General features: G+C 44.9%; 1 protein-coding gene and 1 long non-coding RNA gene across 10 annotated transcripts in view; one reads left to right on the top strand and one right to left on the bottom strand.

The window, feature by feature from the left end:
* Positions 1–1407: 1407 nt before the first annotated feature.
* Positions 1408–25308, top strand: NDNF (neuron derived neurotrophic factor). Of its 8 annotated transcripts, XM_065685992.1 has the most exons (7): positions 1408–1818; positions 2658–2724; positions 2947–3016; positions 4175–4349; positions 21158–21346; positions 22365–22489; positions 23246–25308. In XM_065685992.1, the coding sequence occupies exons 4-7, from the start codon at positions 4312–4314 to the stop codon at positions 24637–24639; spliced, it is 1746 nt and encodes a 581-aa protein (XP_065542064.1). In that variant the 5' UTR covers positions 1408–1818; positions 2658–2724; positions 2947–3016; positions 4175–4311; the 3' UTR covers positions 24640–25308. The 8 variants fall into 8 exon arrangements, with proteins under 8 accessions (XP_065542064.1, XP_065542072.1, XP_065542048.1 ...); XM_065685976.1 differs by lacking the exons at positions 1408–1818; positions 2658–2724; positions 2947–3016 and adding an exon at positions 19950–20059 and having other exon boundaries at positions 4323–4349; XM_065686000.1 differs by lacking the exons at positions 1408–1818; positions 2658–2724; positions 2947–3016 and having other exon boundaries at positions 3944–4349.
* The window catches only part of LOC136017612 (uncharacterized), a 37943-nt gene continuing 19827 nt past the window's right edge, over positions 7398–25513 (bottom strand). Inside the window, exons 3-4 of one of the 2 annotated variants that reach the window (XR_010614012.1) lie at positions 10270–10345; positions 7398–9473 (exon numbers count right to left, since the gene is read on the bottom strand). This is a non-coding gene — a long non-coding RNA (uncharacterized LOC136017612). The remainder of the gene's footprint in view (positions 9474–10269; positions 10346–25513) is intronic. The other variant, XR_010614011.1, reaches the window with a different exon arrangement.

Below are 25513 nucleotides of genomic sequence, written 5' to 3'. Positions count from 1 at the left end.
TATGCAAGTAATGAGTTAAGGGCACCCCAAAAGTGTAATTTCTTGGGGTCAGTAGCAATGTGCCAGTTTACACCTCAGCTGGGTAAAGCCTAGAGGGCACGTAACAGGGTGTCACAAAGTTGTATTACCTGCACTCTGCTCTTCAGGTGTCTTCTATCCTTCTCCCACCAGCACTTTCAAGTGATGTAGGAGACACACTGAGGCAAATCACAAGCTGCACACCAACTACTGCACGTACTTCCAATTTTTCTCAAGATAAGATATAGAAAATGTCTTTTATTAGAACAAGAGGCCATCATTGATGCTAGAAGGGAGCCAGCAGGGTGCTTGCAGGATGCCCACACCACCCTGCACTGGTCGCAGTAGCTCTGGGTTTTTGGTGGAATTGTGTTGGGCACACTCTGTCTGTCTGCCTGCCTGCCTGCCTGCCTGGCTGGGCTGTGCTTGGCCAAGCAGCAGTACACTGGAGCAAGATGTTCTCACAGGCTCACGCTTTGCCCTGTAAGGCCATTACTTCCTATACAGGTCACTCTCCTTCAAGCAGCACCTTCTTGCTGTCTAACAGGCAGAAGGAAGACTTGACCTCTTACTCAGATAAAACCTGTGGCTGAGCCTCAGGCAAGCAAAATCAGGGTTTCTACTAAAAATAGAAGCATCATCTTTATGCTTACAGTGAATTATTTCAGTTTTATTGCATACCTGCTTGCTGTTGCTGCTCAGACTGTACCTGGGCATTCAGTCTTGCTCTGCTGGGGAAGGCAGTGGCAGCCATCGAGCCAGCTGCTTCCTAGGTGTCTCTCGAGGCCCCTGCTGCCAGTCTGTGCCTCTTCTGAGAGAGTGAGCACTATGATGCTGCATAACTAAAACCCGTCATGGCCTGTGAGGCATAGTTGATTGATAAGTCTGGGTTAGTATCTCTTTTTCTGGGGTTATTAGGTAATGACACACTTTCCCAGCAACAAATGCTAATTGATGGATTACTGATAACAGATCTTCAGATCTGCATCACAATGAGAACCACATAATTGGGCGAAAAAAGTTATATATACACTCAATTAAACGCACGCATGCAAGCACACAGTGTCATCTGTCCTCCGTACCAAATGCACAGCAGCACTGTGTGTTAAAATTTGCAATTAATTATTTATATGATGAATTATCCCTCTTTCTCTCCTCCTAGAATATACAATTGCCCATTTCCATTTTTGTTTTGGAAAGATGTATTATTCAGATTTATTCACTGGATAGCTTGTTAAATATTTTCCCCTCTTTTTCCCCATAATACATAATATACAGCATATTTTCTGGTAGCACCTATCCATCTGCTCTAGTAGGGTCTCTCAGCATGGTGAAACCGTGAAGAGTGCAATTGTTACCCAGACAGTTTACAGTCGCCTTTGTGAACCAGTTACAGATGTTCCAAATTTTGGGTATTTATTTGTTTCACTTGAGTCAAAACAGGGTCAGCCCTCGAGTAAATGATTCACAGCTACAGCCAACGACTGTGACTGCATGTGAATGAATAATTTGGTTCTCATCAATATTTAGCATGCAGCTCTTGAAATTGCGCCCACTTTTGCTGGGCATTTCAGTTCCCTGGAAGCATTGGAGAGGATGGAAGGAGAAGATGAATGCCCAGAGACAAGTCATTTGAGGTTTGCTGATCTTCTTCCCCTTTAGTTTCTCAGGTTTGCCACATCAGCTTAAGGAACAGCATTTTGCAGTCAAAGACTTCACTTCCAGCGTGTTGTCCCTGCCATGCCTGGGTCCTGTTCGTGTGAAGACTGTACAAACATGAAGCATCTCTGGATTCATGGGGTAGCATCTCAATACCAGTTTCCTTGGTGCTGGGTTAGCACCTGGGACAGTTGAAAGAAATCACCCACCCACAAGAATTTTCCGTATTCTGGGTTCTCATTGGTTTCCGTTTAACTGGCTGCCCTAGTGCCTCTCATGCATTAGCATGATTTTCAGCATTTAAATCCCAAACCAGCCTTCCATAGCTGTGTTTAATATTTCTGTACCTTGTAAATTCTGAGAATGAAGGAGCTTGTTCTGAAAGGGCTTTAACTGCTATACTTTAAATCACAACAAAACTTTACTATTGTGATAGAGGTGAAACTGCAAGCATCCAAAAAAAGAGTTATCTGTGCGCAGAGGAGTCAGTCTTCACATACCTCAGTAAATAATATCCCAGGGATGTCATCTTGCTTCTGCTGAAATCACAAACATTAATACCCTCTAAGAACAATAGCACTAAAACTGTCCTCAGGATAAAAATAATCAGTTTGCCTGTGTGTGGAGTGCAGAATTTCAAGAGCTCTTCATCTGTGTGGCAATATTTTACCTCTAATGACCTCAAACCAGAGCCAGCCTTTTTTGCAGGCTCTGCAGAGGGCTGTTGTGCCATGAATAGTACCCGAAGGTAGCTACCTGTCTCCACTTCAGCACATCCCCTTCGGCTGGCTCCAGCACACTCCAAGGGCTTGTGGGGAAACTAAGCAGAATGCATTGAGGTTTCTTTACTAATTTTGGCTCTCTTAGTTAGTCAGATCCCCCCACTTTTTGGATGATTGAATCTCTGTGTATTCTGTAGTGGAAGAGGAGCATATGTGGTTTGCTGGGATTTTTTTTTTTTTTTTTTTTTTTTTACCAAGGTGCTGCAGCTGGAGGCAAAAAATCCTCTAGAAAGGAAGAAGTCCGGATGCTGTGCACAAATACCAGGTATTTTTAGGTTTTCCTTAAACATGCAGAAATTAATGCTCAACTTCTCTGTCTTTCCTCCCTTCCCCAAACTCCTACCCTTGAACCTATTCAAAAAGGATCAATATGGTTGTGAAATATGTAAGGACGGGTGTGAAAACAGGAGGATAACGGCTGGGGGCTCCCAGGGGGCTCTTTTTCTTAATCCTGGGTTTCTTTCAGTGAACTTGTATTTTTGAGCAGACCCTGGGGCAGATTGCTTGCTGGCTTGCTGTGAAAAACCCGGCTACTCTTCGAGTTGACATAGTGGGAGGTAAGTGGCAGTAGCTAATGGCAATTAGTGGAGGTCTGGACAGTTATGTGTCCCCGGAGACATGAGCTCTTTTGGGGATTGTGGCTTCATAGAGTGAAGCTGATTGTCACCCCACAGAACATGATAATGCGCATCCCTCCACTGAGGCTTTGTCATCAAATTTGTTCAGCAGCCTTTTGAAAAAAATGTGGGTTTATTTTATTTTCGCTGCCCAAATCCGTTGAAGTAGTAGTGAAGGAATGATTGCCTTCAGGGAAATTACCAATCAGCTGCTGTTGGTAATAATCGTTTCATGCTTCTGTAGCACTTGATGGTGTTACGACTGATGTGCCAAAAAAGAAACAAAAAGAGAGAGGGGTTTGGTGTTAACTGGCCAAGGATACTTTCTACCTTTTCGTTGCAACTCCCAGTTAATAGTAAGAAAAATGTCCCTCGATCCCAGAATCTGAAAGCTGCCTCTGGTAGAAACATAACGAGGGAGAGGGGGAGAGGTTGCAGTTGGTAAACTGCAGGCGTGTTTACTAAATCCCATTTCTCACGCATCCTTGGCCACCTCTCCCGTATCCATCGCTGTTGGGATGTTCCGCAGCATTCCCTCAACCCCAACCCCTTCAAGCAGCGGCAGCGTGAAAAGGAGAAGCGGGAGCACTGTCCTCCCCCAATTTTCTCCCACACTGTGCCCGTCCCACAGAGCAGTCAGTCCCGACTTTCGCGCAGGATAACGCTTCCAAGATGGATGTGCAATTCCTTCTCACAAACCCGGCCGGCTCTGCTCCTGCGCTGCTCTGCGCGGAGGATGGTGATGGTGGGGACACCCGGGGCCGCGGGTCTGGGCTCCCCGGGAGCCCGCCCCTCCGCGGAGCGGCACGGTGGCGGGGCGGAGCGGCCGCGCCCGCGGGGCACCCCTGCCCGCCCCGGGCGGCAGCAGCGAGACGGTCCGGGCGCCGCCGTTCCGCGCCCCTCCGCGCCGCTCCTGCAAAGTTTTCCCAGCGCTCGGGCGCCCTGCAGCTCTCCCTGGGAAGCGAAACCGGGGCCGTGACCTCGCCCAGAGCGGTGGCGGGTGCCCTGGGGGGTCCCGGCTCCTTTTCCCGGGGTTGGATTGTTTTTCCTCCTTTTTTTTAATTCCTTTTTTTTTTTTTTTTTTTCTGCCGCGGGTAGGGGTGGGCAAGGGAAGAGGCAATAAAGCGCGAAGGGACGTGCGGGACAGAGTCCCCGTTGCAACCGTTCCCCGCCGGAGCCTTAGGTAGACAGCCGCACCCCTAAAAAAAAAAGAACCTCCTCCCGCAAGAGAGGACATGACGGGACGGGACGGGACGGGACCGGATGCCACAAGGTAAGCCACCGGCCCCGGGGCGGGGGAGCGGGGCCTCCTGGGTAGCCTGGCCCCCCGATTGCCGCTGGGGCAGCGCCTTCGGGAGGAGGGTGTCGGGTGCTCCCCCCCAGCTGCAGGACCCCTCGGCCAAAGCGGGGCTGGCGTGGAACGCGGCCACACCGGCACGGCGCGGTCCCTCCAGCCGCAGCTGCAGAGCAGAGATCTTCGCCCTTGCACTGCTCTGCTGAGGGCTCGCCGCGATGCTGCAATGGGACCTCGGTGCCCCTTCGATCCTCCTCTCCTCTTTGAGGTTTGCGTTTTTTCCTCTCCGGTTTTGCTCTCTTTCATCCCGCGGTGGCCAGTGCGCCGCAGCCTGCTCTGCCCCCGGAGCCCCAGTTCGACCTTCGGAAGCCCGGCGCCGCCGCCGAGAGGGTGTGTGCCAGGCAGGCAACGGCTCCGGCTTTATCCACCATCGTACGTTGTTCTTGGGGGAAAGAAAAACGGAGGGGGGAAAGCGTCTGCCAAAAAAGTACACAGAAAACTCAACCGTGGCTGAGTCGTGATTTTATTTCGACAGCGTGGAGTCAATGGCTACAAAGTGTTTTTAAATCACTTGCAGATATAACTTTAATGTATTTAAACCTTCATAGTTAAACGCTAGTGCAGAGTTTTGAGAAGCAGTGATTTTCTGAGTCTTTTTATTCTGGGTGTGTTTAACACTTGAGTGGTAACGTTCCCCGATTCCCCAGAGCTGTTAGCTTGATGCCAGGGGTGAGAGGAGTCGTCTGTGCTGCGCTGCACAGGCCTGCTCAGGAAATCATCCCGGCAGACACCTATCTGGGTGAGGGGGCTCCTGCAAAGCTGGTTGCAGAGAGCAGGTTGCAAAGCTTGTAGTGTCCCTTGGACTTTCTCTCCCCACGGAAGGGTCTGGTTAGCATCTTGTTACAATCTGTAATTAAAACGCCTAAGCAGTATTGCTCTTTTTGTGGCTTGACTGAATTGCAGGAGGCAAGCTCAGAGGGGAGGCAAGGTCCCCAGTGTAAATACACAGCTCTCTCTGGCGTGGCTGGCTATTTGCAAGCAGACAGCAGGCAATGTTCAACGACATAAGTGTGGCACTGGCTCTCCATTAAAGCATCCTACAGTCAGGCTGCACTGGCAGCCCCATTGAGCACCATCTTCAGATGGGCTTCTAGCCTAGCTGTACCAATTTCATGCTTGACCGAGCTGGTGGAGTTTTATGTGTGTAAAACTGGAAGATACGAGCGATTTGAGGGTGAATTCCTCCCTGGGCAGTTGGTGGTAAGTGATTTATACTCTAGTGACCCTAATGGGGCACTGTTGGCTTGGCCAGAACCTGCTTGGGTGTTAGACATTGGCAGCATCCTTGGCCATGCTGTAACAGAGCAGGGAGAAAAACTTTGTGATTCGTTTCAGCCTACTCCAAAAATCGCTGATTCTTAGCTATTTTATAAATGGCATCTCAGATTGCTTCTTGCCAGGAATGGCTCACCCTCCCATCCTCTCTCCTACCTTGTAGCAAACCGCATACCTGCAAGAGGAGAGCTGTTGAGGTCAGCCTTCTAGTACCACTAAAAGTCCCTGTGAGTACTTAGAGTAATGTCTAGAATTTAAAACTTGTTAATATTTGAAGGAAGAAAGGACTTTTAAAGCACCGAGAGATTTCTGTGTTATAGTTCAACCACTGAAAGTGTGACGAAGCAGAAATGTGCAGTATTGTGGGTACTGCATAGATGTATTTGGGGTCCCCTGGCTGTGTTTCATCCCGCTATGAGGAAAATGATACCTGCTCTTTGTGGACTTTCTGTGTCAGCAGATAATGAGTCCACTTAATTTGAATGAGCTTTATGATACCTCTGAAAAATTTCTTCAGCCTTGTCACATTCCCATGATGAGGACTGTGGGTGCACCACACTGTCCCTGTGGATTGTGAGCACCGCAGAGTGTCATCACAGCCCTGCATGTCCTGCACCTGCCCTGGGATGTGCAGCGCCTGCTCGAGGAGCCAGCTCCTCCTTGACACCAGCCACCCCTTGCAAGAGATGGGTGGCATGCGGGTGATGTGGTGTCACTGGCCAGCGTGTTACCTGCCCCAGCCCCCTGGGAGAGTTCAGTGGCAGTTGGAGAGGGAATGTGAATGTTGCGTGGGATGCTGATCCCACAGAGATAAATATGGACAGCGTTTTTTGATTTTTAAGGAGGTTGTCACAGAGGTGAGGCAGGACTATGTAGGATAGCCCCGCATGCCTCTTTTGTTGTGGATGACTACTTCGGAAACTCCAAAGCAAAGCGTTTAGGTTTCCCCAATGTTTATAAATACAATATGGTGCAAACTGTCAAGCAAGCTGTTCAAAATCACATAACGCCTGTGCTGCCTTCCCGGTTCGGCTGGAATGCCTTCACCACATACTCGGCATTCAGCTGACATTTAAAGCTCCCAGCACACAGCTCCGGCCCATCTGTGCAGGTTTTCCAGCATGCCTCTCCTCCTCCTGTGAGCTGGGCTGGGGATGTGGCATTGTGAGCACAGTCAGTGCTACAGCACCACTTGCACCACAACTTGCTCCTTGGATTGGTGCTGCACTGATCCCAGCCAGCTTGGTGAGAGCCTGGGCTGCTCTGAAAGGTCTCAGCTTGTATGCCAAAACCACGTTTAGGGGCAGAAATGGTGTCTTCAAATCCACTTTGTCCTCCCTAGGTTTTTCCACCTAAGGTTTCTCCACCTTAGAGTCCCCTGGAAATGAAGGGGTAAGTCCCTTCCTGGGAGGTGGTCTGAGATGTGAATCTAACAATGGGTGGGTTAATGGTGCCTGGGGATTAGGGGCTCATCTTCTGCAGTGTGGTTTTGAGCTTCTACCCGTGCAGTGGCCTTCAGCTCCCCATCTCACAGCTTTAGCAGGGCTGGATGGAGCCTCTTTGCTGGGTGTTTTACTGTGGAGCATGCCAGGGCCTTCTGCTTTAATATATATAAAAAGATGAGATGTTTATTAAACTCAGACCCTGCCTTTTCTTGTACAATTTATGTTCTGAAAGGCTGGTGATAAACAGTTTATTAAAAAGAAATCATGATTTATTTCTGCAAACAGTTACATTTCAAGCTGGTACCAACTGTTTTGGTAGACCACCTTTTATGCTTCCCATTGCAGTTTAAAAGATTGCTAGAAAAATAATCAAGAATTTAAGTAGGTTTGGATAAAGGCAAGCCGGGACTGCACATCAGGGTCTGTGGCGCTTTTATGCAGAAAAGCAGCAGATTTTACCACAGAACATCTGTGTACTGGCTTCAGTTACAGTACAGATTTTAGTGGGATAACAAGTCTTGTTTGGTTTTGCCTTCATTTTGAAGTCACTAAACTTTGTATGAATAATAAAACTCTAAGCCCATTACTTCACTATTTTCCAGGGCTATTTCATTCCTCCTTCAGGGTCTTGCCTATTTCTAGAGCTGGTTTTATTTTGTTTTATGAAGTGTGTATTTATCTTTTCAGTTTGTGCTTGCTTTTGCAGGAGGCAGATGCACTGATTTGTACCGATGGACACACCGGAGATGTCAGGTTTCCATTCAACCTTGCTGAACATGCATCTTTTCTGCATTAAGGGCAGTCTAATGAAAACTGCATGTCAGTGCATCCAAAGGGGTTGATGTTATTAGTGTGGAAGACTATTTAGCTGCTCTGGGCTATCAGTTCACCCACTAGTGAGAGTTAAAGTAATGGGGGAAGTTTTGCTTTCTGTCTGATTAGAAAATGCAGAGAAGGGTAGACTTGACAGGAGGGAAGGACTGCCTCCTTCATGTGAGAAAGCAAGTTTGCAAGCCATTATAAAAGGGTGCACATATGGGCGGGAATGCCCAGCAGCATGAAGGATTATAATCTTGACTAATTATATATCAAGAAATCTGTGTTTTGATAAGGCTTGTGTGAGAGTGTATAGACAGCCCATAAGACTAATATTTATTGTGCTTCTGGAGAACCCAGCATGATACTGAATGCTGACAAGCTCTCTGTTTTGGTGCCACTGACTGTGACTACAGTGAAGTGAGAATAAATCAAAATTATGTTAAGGGAAAGAGAATATCTTGGGTAAGACCAGTGAGAAGGGATGCAAGTACTGCTTAAGCTCTGCTAAATACGGAGTGGTGCAGTGAGTGAGCATTGCCTTGGAGAAAAGGCAGTGTAGAAGCTGTGTTCCCTGCTCTTTGTTTTATACCGTGATTGAGAAGATGCTGCTTCTATGACAAAAATCTTCATTATATCAAACAGAGATAGTTTCTGCCTAAGAGAAAATGACTCAGATAAGCTAACGCTCATGGATGGGTAGAAGGAGCTTTCAAGGCTGAGATGTTATGTTTGAAAACTTTAACAAGATGTCATTAGGAGAGGAACTATTTGCCCTTGGATCTGGAAATAGGTCAGGGTAATAGATCATAACTCCAGAATGTGCTTGAAGCTAGAAATAAGATGGGGTGAGAAAGTAAATATTAAAAAGTTTGTTCTTTCAGAATTAATTATCTAATTTGCAATATGCAAGGACATGCACTGAACAGGAGAAAGGTAGATGTTAACACAGGGTTGTAACAGGAACCAGCCAAAAATCTTATGACCGCAGATGGCTTTGTTTGCACCCTGGGGAAGCACGTCAGTCTTGCAGGACATGTCAGAAGCAGGCAAAGTGTGATCTTTTTCAGTTCATGTCTGAGATAGCTGATACTATAATCTCACCAAAACCATGATGAGCTTCCGGGAGACATTTTACAGGATGGGTTTTAAATGTCGTTCAAGTAATCAGCAACACAAGTGGCCTGAGCAACCAGCCCCCAGTCCGTGACTGCTTCAGTAAACAAAAATATACCCGAGTTACCAGGGGATGCAGGTGAGTCCTTTGCTGGCCATCTTTCATGGGCTGCGTCCTTCTACCAGAGCAGGGGCGAGCCCTCAGGTGACCACAGCGTTTTCAGCATTTCTCATGGATTGCTCCAGTGCACGCAGGGCTTTTCAGGTTTTCGCTCGAATCAGGACCACTCTGATTTTAGGGTAATTAAATTCAGAAGTTGGAGAGATGTTTGTTGCTTGTGTGACAGCTGAAATAAGAAGCAGTGGGTCCTTACTGCGAGCACCTGGAAATCTGAAAAACAAAAGGCAATAATTTATCTTTCCCACTTCATTCCCCTCTTCACGGGTCCGGATATGAGTGCCCCTCCAGCATGACCCTCCCTCACTTGCAATGTGACACACCACCGAGGCTGACACTTCCCCTGTGATTTACAAGGGAAAAGCATTGTTTCCCTAATTGAGCGTATTGCTTTCTGATAGAATTTTTGGGGTTTCTTTTTCCTTTTTTTTTGATTTAAGGAAAAGTAACTTTAAAGGGGTTGAAACTTTATTAGGGTGTGAGGAAAATGATGCTTTTTATCTTTCTCACTTCTAACTTTCTCAGTACCAAACCAGAGCAGTGGTAGACCAGCCACCGCTCCTGCTGCAGAGGCTGCAGGGGGAGGCCGGCAGTAGGCGCGATGGGATCTCGTGTTCTCCTTACACGCCTGCAGGGATTATTAAACAGGAGAGATGATTTCTGCAAAGCAACCAGAACACTGCGGAGAAGTGAGCGTGCTCTCTCTCTCTCGCTACTTTGTTTAGGTGCAACGGATTTACTGCTAATTTGTTTATAGTCAAACAGTCTAAATGTGTCTCAGCATTTTGAAATCCAGAAACCTGATGCAAATTAAGCCATTTACAGACTGGGATGATGATTGTGTGGGCAAGCCAAGTGTCTCAGAGCTGCCAGCTGGTCTCTGGATGTGAAGGAAAATATCAGTGAGCAACATTAAGGGTTTCTAACCCCCATTCTTTCTCTACCTTTGGCTACTAAATCTGTATTTAATTCCCCACTTTTCTTTTTCTCCTGGGTAAGAATTACTTACTTGAGTATGATTTGTAAGATTAATAGGATCTTATCCTTATTTGAGGAAGACCCTAGGAGCTCTCAAACTGATTTTTCTGTAATGAGAAAAAATGAATAAAAATTTAACAGTCCTAGGGGGTATTAAAGCTACAGTTTTGTAGGAAAGATTTAATGTCAGTCAATTAAAACTTCTATTATCCTGTTACAATACAATAGTTGAAAAAAAATTCGTACTAGGAAAAATAAATAGGTTTATGTGAACAAATCTGACTTGACAATTGATTTAAGAAGGTATTTAAAGCAAGGGTATAAGACATCCCTTGCAAGAATGTGATAGCAGGGCAGCAGGCTCAGGGAAAGAAATGTTCTATGTTAATTTATGGAGTGTGTTCTAATTTCGACTCATTCAAGACAAAGCAATTGCAAAGTGTTTATAAGAAAATGCAGGCAATGAGGGCTTTAACACAAAAATGCAGAATTCATGCACATCAGCAAGATGTACTTGCAATAGGTCAAAACATAGTTCTGGCTCAGTCTTTTGTTCCCTTGGTTCATGGCTATACCCACCTGGTACTATGGGCTTGGCGTGGTTTGTTCATCCAAACACTGTGTGGACCCCAGCATATGACCCTCCGTGAAATGTGCATGTGGGGCGACAGAGCAGAACCAGGGGGCATTGTCCCCACAGGCAGAGCTCCCTACCCAGCTCCAGCCCAAGCCCCTTGGGCCTGCTGAAATGCCTTGAAGAGGACAAAGCACCAAAGAGCAGATTTTTTTTTTTTTTCAGCTTTTTGTTTTTTACAATGCAACATTGTGATGTTGAAATGGCACTTTGTCATTTAGCAGATCCTCATCCAAGGATCTTGCAGCCATTTTCAGTTGCTGGCCAAGAGACATCCCCAGAAGGCAACACTGGGTCCCACACCACAGTTCTCACCACATCTTCCCTCTTTGGGAAAGGAAATGCCCTTGGCGTGCCTTTCAGCCATCTCTGAGTATACAAATTCCTTTTCTTCTCTCCCCTTCCTCTCTCCCCTTCTTCTCTCCCCTGCTGTCAGCCAAGGATATGGTTGCCATAAGAAGGCTTGAAGGTTTTGGGGTTGTTTGGATGTTCATTCACCCATGACAGCCTGGCCTATCTGCCTATATGAGTTTCCTCTGCTTTTGTTTGCAGTAACTAGAAAAAGGACTAACCTTTTGCCTGCCAGCCTGGACAAATAAACACTAGCCCAGTGTAGAGTGGAGCTGAAACTGACCCTTTCAATAATCTGATTTCTGAGATCCCTTATCACAGCTCTGCAGTTGACCCTGGCATATTTGAAACTTTTGCAACACATCCCTTTAGAGCGTCCATCTTTTTGCACTTGGGAAAAGACTTTTCAGCAGAAGTCCACTGTTTAGAGAACCCAGAAAATGTTAGAAAGCCACCCTGAGGACTGGCAGCTCCCGAACACGCTCTATCCTGCTTTGATACAATGAACTGGAGAGCAGTGTTTGGACTCGAGGTGTCTCATAAACTCTTCGGACAGATGCATGTGTTAGCTCTGACCGTAGGCCCAGCTGTGGCAGCAGTCTTCATGGCTGTGCCACATCTCCCTGGGTATGTACTGTTCTGCCCCTTGGAGGTGAGTCCTTTCTCTGCCGTACGGCTCCTTAGCCCTGGAGATGTCCAGTGGCACTGGGTGAGCAGCTCAGGATGTGGGCTGCAAGCATCCATAGCTCCTCCAGCATGTGGCCACACTTGTCTCAATTTTTTTGTCTGCTTCTGCAACAACCTTGAGTAACCTTGGGAACCATCCCTGCACCATACAGTTGCACTCCTCCAGTGAGGGTCCCTGCTCCCTCATGATCATTGAGTGTGCTCACTGCTTTTGTTTGTCCCAATGGGTAGTAGATTAGGAAGGGGGGATAAAGCTAACAGTTTTCACTAATTTGCTGAGTTGCTCTCCACAGGAATCTGAGTCTTATTTAAAGCAGGATACTAAGCAAGTAAATGCCAGTAAACTAAATTTAGCCAGCCTAAGCATTCCTGCTTTTTCTTGTCCCTACCCAGAGAGCATACAGAAGCGAGCATGCAAAAGAGTCAGTTTTCTGACACCCAAGAGAAGTGGTGAGGCTGATTGTCCTCCCTGTAATGAGGTCCACTTGCAATGGGCTGTCCTTTGCTCTCAGCCTCAGAGGGAGTCACCAGAGCTAATGATGTGATTCAGAAATCATGTGTGCTGCTTTCTAGGTATGGTGGAGATCAGCTGGGGGGACAATACCCATGCTGAGTCTTGGAAGGTCTTTGTTGCTGTAACCATGGCTGAGGTCTGGCAGCTTTAATGTTGAGCCTACTGCTAGAAATATGTAAATATCAATACCTTTAGCACTACATTTGATACTTTCCATTTTCAAGCACTTGACAAATGTTTACATTTTTTCAGCAACCCTTTTCCAAATAGGAAAAAATGAGACACAACATCTGTGAATTACCGCGATGCATACAAATCATTATGAGAAAGCACCTCACGGGTTCATTAAGGACTTGTAGGGCCTAAGATTTCCTCTTCATGCCTTTAAAGTTGAAGGCAGATAGTATAAAAACTGAATAGAGTTTTGGACAGTAGGTCCCATTAGAAAAAATTGGATTCTGATGATAATAAAAGAATTGTAAAGTTTTGGGGATCACCTATAAGCACAACATGTATTAGTGTGGTTGTAAGTAATAAGGGCTAGATCTTTGATTTGGTAGAAGTCATAGTTTCTTTGAAGTCAGCTGAGGATCTGGATTACATGATTCAGGTGTAGTTAAAAGTGACACAGAGACAAGACTGAAAAAATGCAGGAAAACCATAATAAAATAGAAATAACTTCTCTCCTCTGTTCCTATAAACTGTATTTTCTCCTTAGAAGGCAGCTATGCTCACCACTATATCCTTCTCCCCTATCTAGCGTTCCTGTATTCAAAAAAAACCTAGAATCCAACTTTACAATAGCATTTGGTGCCAGATGCCTGTTACAGTTTCTATTTGAGTTCATCACAGCATCTTTGCTCTGAGATACCACTGCAAACTAATGTGGGGTCAGAGAATCACCTCTTGGGCATGAGCACTGTAATAGGGGTTGTTATTGGAGCTGCTCTCTTGTTTGCTCTTCCAGCTGCCGGAGAGCAGCTTTTCCAGCTTCCTGGAGAGCTGCTGCTGTTACTGTCCATGTTATTGCAGCCGTTACTGGTCATTGCTGCTTAGCCTGAAAGCACCAAGAAACCCTAGGCAATAAAAAGGAAGACATGGTAAAATTGCAAATGGGAATTTCTGTGTAGCTGGTTCAGGAAGACTGTGTGTGTAGAGCTACGGAAGTGCGCAGGAATACTAACGTACTTGGGCTGGCTGCGGTTTGTAATCCTATGTACATGCGTGGTGGTGTTCCTGATGCCAAAGAAAGCTGCATGTCTGATGGAAGCTGAGGAAATCAGCCTCTGTGCACTTAGGAGGGTTTCAAAGTAGTCAGTGATTTTTCCCTTTTTCAATCATCCACCAAAAAGCAGAAGGGAAGAAGCAGGGAAGCAATTTCAGTGTGCTTATGACACAGCTTTCCACAAACTGGGAGTGCTCCAGCTGTTACTGGAGCTGCTGAAAGCTCAGCTTCCCCCTGCTCCTGCCCTGCAAGTGCGCTGGTGACCTGCAGCCCTTTGCCTGTCACTGCCTCTCCCGCAGCTCCCTTCTCTGCTCCAGCCCCTTGTTTTCTCCCCTTTAACAAACACCTTGTTGGCTGTGTGCAGCTGCCGGGCCAGCCGTATTCTCCACATCCTAAGAATGGCTCAAGCAACTTTAACTCCTTCAGTGGTTAATGCAGTTAATGACTTCAGGTTTATATTTTAGCATTTTCCAAACTTCTTTCTGACCTTCAGCCACAAGCTCCAGTGGTCTAAGGATGTGACGGCAAGCTGCATGGACCCCAGTTCTGTTCCTGCTCTTTATTATACCCTGACACTTCAGTCATCCCTGCCTCTGGCGGGTTTTGGCAAGGGCACTTGCTCATAATGCCATTAAGAAGTATTCCAGAGAAACAGTGGGAAACGCCGTACCGAATACCAACATGCTTGTGTAAATTACAACAATTTATAAGTGTTCGTATGTTCCTCCCCACTTATCCGCTTGCTGAAATTCATTAGGGAGAGTCAGTAACGTGCACACAGATTGCTGTGCTGAAGGCAGAATGACTTGGCCGAGGAAATCAGCTATTGTTTTATGATTAAAGGAAAGGATTATATTTGGATTTCCTTGAACAGGGAAAGTAGCTGCCCCACTTTTATTGCTTGTAACAAGGGAATAACAACTACTTTCCATTATAAAACACCTCCAGATCTTCTGATGAAAGATTTGTGGTAGAGCTGCATGGCATTTGGGGTTGGTTATCTTAAATGGCCTGGAGTTGTACAAACTAAGATTTCTCTGCCTTCTCTTATTTCTTCTACTGGGGCTCAACCCCTACAGAGACTATGGAAAAAATTCCCCTTCTCTGAGTTGGGTGTGTGACATGAACTTTTCCTCTGGCAGAACTGGTACCATCACCTGTCCCATGATGCTTGCCCTTTCTGGGAACAGTGTCTGGCTGCCTGGTGATTTTGTATGGGCTTGGGAGGATGAGAAGGCAAAACGGTGAGGACATTGGGCAGCCCATGCCGGAACGGCCAAGGGAAGTAGATATGGGGGCAAGTCACCAGCTGGCTGACACCCAGTACTCCAGCACATCACTTCTTCCCATGCCTCTGCCATCCTCTCGCAAGGAGAGCTAGGAGAGAACAAATGAACATTGTAACAGGGGCTGCTGGGGGCATGCTGTTTGGTTTTGACACTCAGTGCTGAGCTGCGTTGATCAAAATAGCTGTGAAGGAGGGAAGTGCTGGTATGTGATTAAAACAAGAAAAACTACAACGCATTTCCTCAAGTGTCCCAAATGCATCTTCTGGCTCAGCTGTTTTCTGAAGCATCCAGCTACCACCAGCTCCAGGATGGCAAATTAAGTGTAATCAGAGTTGAATTTGTTTCCACTTAGAGTGGAAAAATAAATACTGCTCAGTTTAGAAACAAAATAGTCCATGTAAAATTTGATGTTTTGATACTGTATCTCCCTGAGTTTGTTTGCTTTTCAACATGTCTAATTTGAGACAGCTCTGCATTTTACAGTGTTACCCCTTTGCAGTAAACCTCACTCCTAAATTGTAGTTTTTGTAATTTGTTGCCACTGTTGTTCATTAAGACTTGGTGAGAATGTACTCTTATTTCTTCATACCTTCTTATTTTTACATAGTTTAATATTTTCCCTATGCTACTGTGGTTTGCTTTGCTAAAACAATACTCTCAGCAAAGGAGAATTGCAGGTTGAACTGGAGTTTCAAGAGGCTGTTGGTTGATCCACAGATTACTGACACGGTGGACCCTAAATGCTTCAAAGGCACTATTATAGGACATCATGTTTGTGTGTTCTTGAGGAGCTTTAATCCATGGATTACAGGACTGTAAATATTACTGCCCTCCCAGTTGCAGCCGTTCCTGTCAACAGGAGCTGCCATGTAAAGCCAGATGTTTCACTTTAAAAGCCACAGAGACAGTGCTACACCCCTGCATCCCTATCGGTGCTATGCTCCTCATCCCACCCTGTTTCTTAGGGAAAGGCCTTAGGCTAGTTAGTGCTTGCCACCGGCAGATGGGCTGGCTGGGGCTGCACTGCCCGAGCTCCTGGTGAGGCTCCTGCAGCCCTGAGTGGCCCATGCTTTTCCCCAGGCACGAAGCAGGACCGGACAGTAAGTTTTCAAGAGTGCTGCTTTTAAAAAATAAACCAACCCAAAAAACCCAAATGAAAAGCATACCAAACATTTTCCAGATCCTTTAGGGATTAGAAAGTATTAAATATCAAGCCTTCCCTTTTCCTTTTCTGGTCTCCTCCTAAACAAACAAAGCAAGCAGCTCTCCATAAGTACTTAAAATTCAAAGGCATCGTTTTGTCTTGTTTGCACATCAAAAATAACTAATTATATTGCAGTTGGAATTGGTAGGCACTTTTAAACTCCTCTGTTGCTCAGGTGATAACTTTGTGCGCTCAGGTGCATTTATTTGTGTTATGTATCTCTGGAAATGAGGTGTATAATGGAAAAGCTCACAGCCTTTTTACTTGCAGCATTCCTCTAATAAGTCAAAGAACTCACACAATGCTCTTTTGTTTCTGAAGCTGCACTTAAATCACATCAATAAATCTACAGATTTATTACGAGAAGCAGCATGGGTAATGTAAACAACAGAAAAAAAAAAATAAATCCCAACACACAAAAATAAGTGTAAGGAGGGAAAAAAGTGAACCATTCATACACTAAGAAGGCAAGAAACACAAAGCAAAAGCACTGTGGCAGGCAGTACCATGAAATTATCCTTGCTAAATTACAGTCCTGCACTTTTCATTCTGAGTAATTCTAAACATCAGGGTTTATTTCTTCCAGATGCATTTGCTTCAGGTAAACCCTAATCTTTTTGTTTTGTTATTCTAAATCCTCTGACCTGCAGATATTTAAGAAGTAAGGCAAATGATTTCCCTAGATTGAGGAGCTTGAAGCTGACTTGCTACTAGCACTGGCACTGCACATGGTGAAGCCAGTGCTCTTGCAGCCTTTTGGTGGAGTGTAGGTGTACCTTATGACATTGAGCCTTCCTGGCAATAAACGCACAGTGAAGTCTAAACAGGAGGACACAGCTGCTCTGACCCCAAACAGCTAAACAAAAGGGATTTTTGGCTTGTTGGGTGAGTTCTATGGTGGGATGTTAGAAGGGAGCCTCTGATACCTCCTGCACAACTGCTATGTTTTGCTGGAAAGAAAAGTCTTGCTTGAGGCAGACAGAAAATACTGTAGGCTTGCTCTGTGAAATAAAAAATGAGATGATTTATCTGTCCATGGGGCCACCTGGTTTTGGCTTTGGTTGAGGGTTGTGCCTGTCCTGCTGATCCCAGAGCCTGCGGGGAGAGCCTGTGAGGTGCTGCCACAGCTCCAGCCAATCTGTCGCAGACTTGGAACACAAGTCGGGTAAAAATCCCATTATCCTCTCTGCTTCTGCTTATAATTGCAGTTTACCTAGACACTACCAATGAGCCTTTTGTAGAGATGAAGCTTGTTATGCAAAGGTCTTATAGGCTGGGCAGAAGGCTTGTGTACATGGGATTTTGGAAAGACTGGGTAAGGCTCACTGCCCACATGGAAACCATTTGAAAGATACGAACGAATTGTAATCATCATCATCAAATCTGTGATCTGATTTAATGATAATTTTCATATATGTGCTTATATCTTAGATGTATAGTATGTCCAGACTGCTGCTTTTGTTTGCTTATACTTTCTGAAGGGAAAAAAGACCAAACCCAAACCTCTGGCAAGGTGGTAAATCCTAAGGTGTTCAAAATAATTTACATCTCACTCCAAATGTACAGCATGCTTTTCTCATCTATTTAGATCAAGGCATACAAGTTCATTCAGTACCTTCCAAGTATTTTTCTAAGAAGTAGCTGTTGCTACTGGAGTGTTTGTGCAGGCTGGGATCTGCTCACCTGGTGACAGGATTGCCACCTTCCAGCTGAAAATAAAAGGGGAACTCTGGCCACCTGCCACACTCTGTTTAGGCAGAATTGAGAGGTAAAGCTGGGCCATTAGAGGGCAGTTTTGCAGTCCTGGAGAAGGAAAACTGTACTTACTATTTCACTTAGGACTGTTTATCTTGGCACTCAATTAAATTTGGTGATAAACAGCAGGCAAATCCTCCAGTCAGCAGGAATATATCAATAAAATATTGACTCAGAGTTTAAAAGAAAAAAAAACAAGATGAACTTGTAGAAAAGGGAGCAAACAGCATTTAGGAGGTGGCACAGGCTGGAGAACAAAAAATCACACAACATATTTCATGTCATTTGTATGGCTTCACAGTGCAGCACTTAGGCCTGAGCTTGTACCTGGCTTCTAAAAATGCAGAGTCTCAAGGAATGGCAGACAGAGACAAGAAAATTGTTGGAAGTTTGAAGGCTGGGTGGGAGAGCAGAAATTCATGTGCTCACATGCAGCAAGTGCATTTTCTGAATGACTCTGTAGAGGTAACTGCCCAGCACTGAACTTGCCCAGAAAGAAACATGGGACGAATAGATGAGTTTTTTTGCTTTCCTCTTGGCATTTTGTGTTAGTGAGCTATAGAGGATTTAGCTTAAAACTAACAGATTATAATGACTGTGCTGCAAAAAATAAATCTGTTTATTAACTGGTGTGAAAGGGTGGTGTAGCACTGACAGCACGTTTCCCAGAAGCTGAGTGCTTTTTGGATGTCTCTTTGCTGTTGAGGTATCTCACTTTTGGAAGTGTTGTGCATGAAAACTGGGGCTATATTAAGCCTCCAAGATTTGGATATATGAAAATCAAAGCACTCAAAATTGTATTCACTTGTAAAGGAGTGAGAATTATTAAAGTTTTCCTTTTCAGGAACAGTTGTCAACTTTGCAAGCAATTTCATGTATGAGATGGGCCAGTGTAGCCTGCCCAGGCTGGGCAGGGATCACAAAACTACCTTTAGTGAGTCTTTTGTACTTTTAAGCCAAAATGCTTTTACAATTAGATAAAGAAACTGGGGACAAGTCTGTACCTTGTCTCTGTGCCGTGGCTGTTAGCAGGGACAGAAACACTGTCTACAGGAGTTTTTCGAGTGAATTAGCTAGTGGAATTATTGAATAAGTGAAGCCCAGCCTGGGTAGTCCTATAATCAAAAATCATTTATTTTAATAGAGGTTACATTGCACTGGAACTGTCTGTGGGAATACACAAGGCTGCAATTTCAAGGGGGTCATGCAGAGGACACTGCAGAAAGTGTCAGAGTTTCTTACCTAACCAAATAATCTGCTGTAACTGTCGTGATTAAGTTGGAAAGAATTTCTTCCCTGTTGGCCAACAATAATGCTTGAAAAATCAATAAACAGCGTGTTAGAGCACATGGAACTTGTCCTGTGTTGTGTGAAAGGAGGTTTCTGCTGACTTTGGTGACTCAAATCAGCAAGTATTTTGACTTACAATCTTTGCTCCCTGAGGCCAAAAGTCAGCAACTTTGCAGATAAGTATCAACACTTCAGTCTGAATTTGAGGAAATATGTCTGTTGTCATCAAAAGCTAAGTCAGGATGTGCTTGGGATAAATTTTGACAAACACTGGGAATGTTAAATCAAGATTTAACTAGAAGTAGCAATTGCATGTCTTAGGTAATGCCCTTTTCTCCTTTCCCTTCTGCAGGGGAGAGCACTGCAGTGACCTGTTATTAAAACATCCCAAACAGTAACAAAATGCACAGTTTGAGACCTGTGAGTGCCAGAGATGAAGCATTACAAGTCCTGCAAACAGGGAACTGTGGCCATGTGTTACTGTCACCAGTTTATTGCCGAATAACTAAGGGTGCAGCCTTCTCCAACTGCAAAACAACTTTTGGCAGCTGTGGCAGAGGCAGTGCTTCCCTGCAAGACAGTGGGGCCATCAACCAGCAAGCTCATGGCAGGGTTCCCTGGCATGCTTGCCGCTCACTGTCTTGCAGAGGTCATGGAGCTCCTCTACAGCCCCCATGCTGATCTGGGCCGTGACTGCAGGGGAAACTCTGCCAGGTGAACCTCAAGCTTTTGCTTTCATTTTTCCCTTGGTTTTCCACTCAGGAAGGTGACGATCTGGCTGCAAATATAGGAATATGTGGTGTGCTGGGGATGGAGAAAGCTGAGGAAGGCACAGCAGTCCTTGGTGTGAGCAACAGCATGAGTGAAAGGAGGTGAAGATAAAATTGCATCCTGGCAAGGGAGTTTTCAGTATGTCGCACTTATGGCTTACAGTTATTTAGCATTTTTATCATGCTTCTCCCCAAAGCCAGTGGCTAACACAGTTTAGGTAATGCTCTAACCTCTTTTTTTTTTTTTTTTTCCTATTTTAATAAATGTTATCATTTAAATTCACTGTACTTGTACTAGAAATGGGCTTTGCTTCCCCTTTACCACCCCCCCCTATAGCAGAGCCATTATGTATGAGATCATCTACTGTACTGAAAGATTTCCAGGCTGTCTCACTGTATACGTTAGGGTAGTCATTACTGACCTAGCTGTAGAAATACTAATGAAAAGCTAAGATTATGAATTATTATGCCTAATTTGTAAGAGATTCTCTGCTTTTGTGTTTTGCAATTACCATCAGGCTTGAGGATTAAGCCCTGCTGAACTGCATGTTAATACCAATGTGCTTTGAATATGTGTGGGTTTATATCACGTTTTCCTATTCACTGTTTCTATAAAGAACAATTTCACTGGAAATACTTTTCAAAGGACTATTGGAGGCCTGACCAAAAGTTCCTGAGGAAAAAGGAGCTGATACACTCTATCTGCTCTGTGCTTACTCCTGCTCCCATGTCTAGTGAGCTCTGTTTCTGCTGTGGCAAAACATTGAACTATAGTGCTACCAGAGTATATGGAAGGCTTTTGCTCTTTGTTAAGGAGAGGGAGTGATCCCGACATGAAAGCTGTGTGCAGGCTTGCGTTCGGTTACAGCTCAAAGTTAAAGAATCTTATTAACATAAGTTGATCCAAGTGCTGTGACAATGCAAGCTTAGTCCTTACAGTCTGTGTTCCTAGTGCTTGTATGACTCTACAGGGAAGGTGCCTGCAAAACATAAAGCACATGCAATGTTGTTAGAGGTTTCAGCAGTAAATCAGCGCACAAGAGCCACACCACTGTGCAGCTAGCCAAGTCAGCGGCTGCAGGCCACAAATAACCCAGTGTTTCACCATGATCTCAACCACTGGTGTGGGACAAACTGGCGGCAGCTCCTGCTGCATGCAGTGCAGCCCTTCTCAGGTGGGACTCCCTGTCGTTGCTGTAGGATGTTCCTGCTGTACTGCCCGCTGCTCCTGCTGCTGCTGCCGCTCAGCTCTAGGCCCCAGAAGTTACCTACCAGAGACGAGGAGCTCTTCCAAATGCAAATTCGGGACAAGTCATTTTTCCATGATTCGTCTGTCATCCCAGATGGAGCTGAAATTGGCAGTTACCTCTTCCGAGACACCCCTAAAAGGTATTTCTGTCTTGTCCAAGTGAGGAAGTTGTACTTTGAAGATACTAGCTTTAATTGCTGGGTGTTTTGAGATAAAAATCGGATCCAAACCAGAAAACCATGAATGCCAGTCTTCTGTCTGGTGAAATAACTATGCCAATTTCCATCCCAATCTGGCCTCCCCAACTGAGGGTCTACCCAATTTATTTGATTTCTGGGATAAGCCCAGAGCTTCCACAGACCGCAGAAATTCCCTGAAGTGGGGCCACTAACCATCTCTGGAGGCAAAGGGAAAGAAATTAGAAACTACAGGCTTACCTCACCACACTTGTCTCCCTTCATTATTTCATATTGTGCTTTAAAGAAGCAATGTAATCCAGTCTGGTCTGAACTCCCTACTTCCCAGCCTTGACCCTAAGGGTCAGAAAATACTGAGGTTAGACTGGGAAGGAACCTGAGGCTTCAAAGAGTTCAGGGAAGACCAGCATTGCCACCTTCATGCTCATGTCACATACATCCTTCAGACTTCATCAGTGAGAAACACCTTACAATAACTGACAGTTAGTGCTTGGGGGGATGCAGGAGGATAGTGGAATGCATCTATCTGTATGTGCTTCTAGGGCCCTTACCCGGACACAGCATAAAATGCGTGTCCTGCTTGAAACAGTATATCCCCAAATTCCAGGACAGATCCTGTTTCCCTCATTTATAGCTTTGTGACCATTTGTATGGTATATATTTAGTGTAGGTGCAAAACATGAAGCTGACAGAGGGGAAGACAGGAGGCCAGAAACCCTTCTGCTGTGTCTTCACAAGCAGAGCATGATCTCTGTACCAACATGTTCATGGGGAGACACCCCTCACCTCCTTAGCACTTGCTCACCAGCCTGTCCACATTCCCTCTGCACATGCTTGCCTGTAAGTAACACTTTTGTCTCTGTTGCCTAATTAAGATCAAACTCAGTCATGTCAAGTCAGTCCCTAACAGTTGGCTGCCTTCAGGATTTACTGACATATGGGTCTGTTACCCTTCCTCTAGGTATTTCTTTGTGGTTGAAGAAGACAACACTCCCTTAGCAGTGACAGTAACACCATGTGATGCCCCTCTGGAATGGAAACTGAGTGTGCAAGAGCTCCCTGAGGAAGTTAGTGGAGAAGGTTCAGGTAACAAACTATTGACAGCTTCCATTGCACCTTGGAGACCTGCTTTTCTCAAGGATTTGAAGCCCCTCAAACATGACAAGGAAAAGAGCTGTAGAAGTAAAAGCTGAGATTACCATTAGAGTGCATTGGATGCTGCCACAATAAACTGTGTTTCCTCAGAGTAACCTGGTTTCACTGGGGCTTTGCTGTGAGCTGTATATACAAGATAAGAGCTGGACAGACACTGCAGCAGGACTGAGCTCATCTCTTGGAGGGTACTTGTCTGTAGACATGGAGCTTATATGGAAATGGCCATATAACTGCTACTCAAGAGAGAAAAGGTCTTTAGTTTCCATACCCTGTCACACAAGTACTGAAATGTCCATGCTGTATGGTGTGTACACCTTTGGCCTCTGCTTTACTCAGGAACAAAATTTTAGCAAGTCCAGAAACAGGCAGTGGAGCCAGTTCCCCCTGGGAACTGCACGTTGGGTGCTTGAAGATAGTGGTACTCTAGTGGAAGGTATTAGCTACTATTCGCAAGACTCTGTTACTCCGTTAGTAGTGGTCAGGTGCAATTTCTATGGTGTTTGGCTTCAATCTGAGTGCCAAACCAATTCCCTCTCTGATTTGACAGAAGTATTCATTATATCTTACTCAGAAGATAAAACTTTATTTTTCCATCTTACTTCTGTATTTTATGAAGTGTCTGTTAGAGTTTTATTTTCTCATATTCACAGACTGCGTCTCTACTGTTTTTCTTTGCTTCTAATTTAGGTGAACCAGAGCCTCTTGAGCAACAGAAACAGCAGATTACTAATGAGGAAGGCACAGAGTTGTTTTCTTACAAAGGCAATGATGTTGAGTACTTTGTGTCCTCTAGTTCCCCATCTGGTTTATACCAACTAGATCTGCTGTCGACAGAGAAAGATACACATTTTAAAGTGTATGCAACCACTACTCCAGAGTCAGACCAACCTTACCCTGAATTACCTTACGATCCCAGAATCGATGTCACTTCTCTGGGACGTACAACAGTGACACTGGCATGGAAACCAAGTCCTACCGCCTCCTTACTGAAACAGCCCATTCAGTACTGCATAGTTGTCAATAAAGAACACAACTTCAAAAGCCTCTGTGCTGTTGAAGCCAAGCTCAGTTCTGATGATGCCTTTATGATGGCTCCAAAACCAGGTCTGGATTTCAGTCCATTTGACTTTGCGCATTTTGGCTTCCCCTCAGACAATAACTCTGGCAAAGAACGCAATTTCCTAAAACCATCATCAAAGTTTGGGCGCCAAATATCCTCAAAGCCAAGAGTTGACCTCCATAAAGTTTGTATTGGGAACAAGAACATCTTCACAGTGTCTGACCTGAAGCCTGACACGCAGTACTACTTTGACATGTTTGCAGTAAATACCAACACTAACACTAGCACTGCATACATAGGCACCTTTGCCAGAACAAAGGAGGAGGCTAAACAGAAAACAGTTGAACTGAAGGACGGCAGAGTTACAGATGTGTTCATCAAGAGGAAGGGAGCCAAATTTATACAGTTTGCTCCCGTTTCATCTCACCAGAAAGTCATCTTCTCCATTCATTCATGCCTGGATGCTGTTCAGGTCCAGGTTAGAAGAGATGGAAAACTTCTCTTGTCTCAGAATGTGGAAGGTGTGCGGAAGTTCCAGCTTCGGGGAAAAGCAAAAGCCAAATATCTGATTAGGCTGAAAGGAAGCAAAAAAGGTGCTTCTATGCTGAAGGTCCTGGCTACAACAAGGCCTAACAAGCAGTTGTTTCCTTCTCTTCCTGAAGATACACGAGTCAAAGCCTTTGACAAACTCCGCACGTGTTCTTCGGTCACAGTGGCGTGGCTGGGCACGCAAGAGAGAAACAAGTTCTGCATCTACAAAAGGGAAGTGGATAACAGTTACAATGAAGAGCAGAAGAAAAGAGAGCAGAACCAGTGCTTGGGACCAGATACGAGGAAGAAATCGGAAAAGGTCCTCTGTAAATACTTCCACAGCCAGAACATCCAGAAAGCGGTAACCACAGAGACAATCAGAGGCCTGCAGCCTGGCAAGTCCTACCTGCTGGATGTTTATGTGATAGGGCATGGTGGGCACTCCGTGAAATACCAGAGCAAACTGGTAAAAACGAGGAAGTTCTGTTAGTGCCCCTGTACATAGAAATATATGGAACTCTGGTCTGAACATTATCCTACTTCCAAGTATACGGATTGACTACTTGCACAGCTGAGAAGTTGTGACCTGTATTTGTACTGTGTAGAAAAGATATCAACTTGTGTATTTATGTTTACATAAGTAATTGTTTGGAGGAACTGAGGCTGGGGGTCTCCAGTAGCATCTGGCAATGGTATTATCATGTGTCTAGTGACCCACATGTGATGCTGAGTAGATGTCCAAGGTAGCAGGAAACCTTGAAGGAAGTGGCACTCCTTTGCTTCCATATTGCATGATCTGCTTCTAAATTATTTTATACTTCAAAGGCTGAAATACATCATTCGTCCACCTTGTTCCTCACACACAAAACTCACAGATGTATACCCCTTCTCTCTGCATAGATGGTAGGGTTTCTGTAAATTATTTCATAGAGTCTTGTTTTAAATGTTTATGTTTCTATGATTGTAAACAAATAAAATCTCTCCCCAGTAAAGTACAAATCTAAACTATTAACTGGACTGCACATGAAGCAGTTTCATTGCAAACGTAAATTCTTACCTAGCTGATTTTCATGTTTAAATACTGTATGTATTTCATGTATAAAATTGCCATAATGTTATATTCCTGTACATAAAATTAAAAATACTAGATTATATATTATTTCATTTTTCTTGACATTTGAAGGGGGCAAGCAGACTTGAGGACAAGAAGAGGTATGCTGAAACTTGAACTCAGCTAGGATGTGCCTCCCTTTTACTGTTGTTGACTTTTTCGGGCAAGGTGACTCAAGTCCGTTAGAATTACTGATGTTACTGAGTCAGTTAAAATCTGCAAAGGAGCACAGGCCATTGAGGGAGGGGTATTT

The sequence above is a fragment of the Lathamus discolor genome, chromosome 1 (assembly GCF_037157495.1).
Source record: "Lathamus discolor isolate bLatDis1 chromosome 1, bLatDis1.hap1, whole genome shotgun sequence".
Classification (NCBI taxonomy): Eukaryota; Metazoa; Chordata; class Aves; order Psittaciformes; family Psittacidae; genus Lathamus; species Lathamus discolor.
Note: the sequence above shows the minus strand (reverse complement) of the source record. Positions and strands in the feature narration are given on the sequence as shown.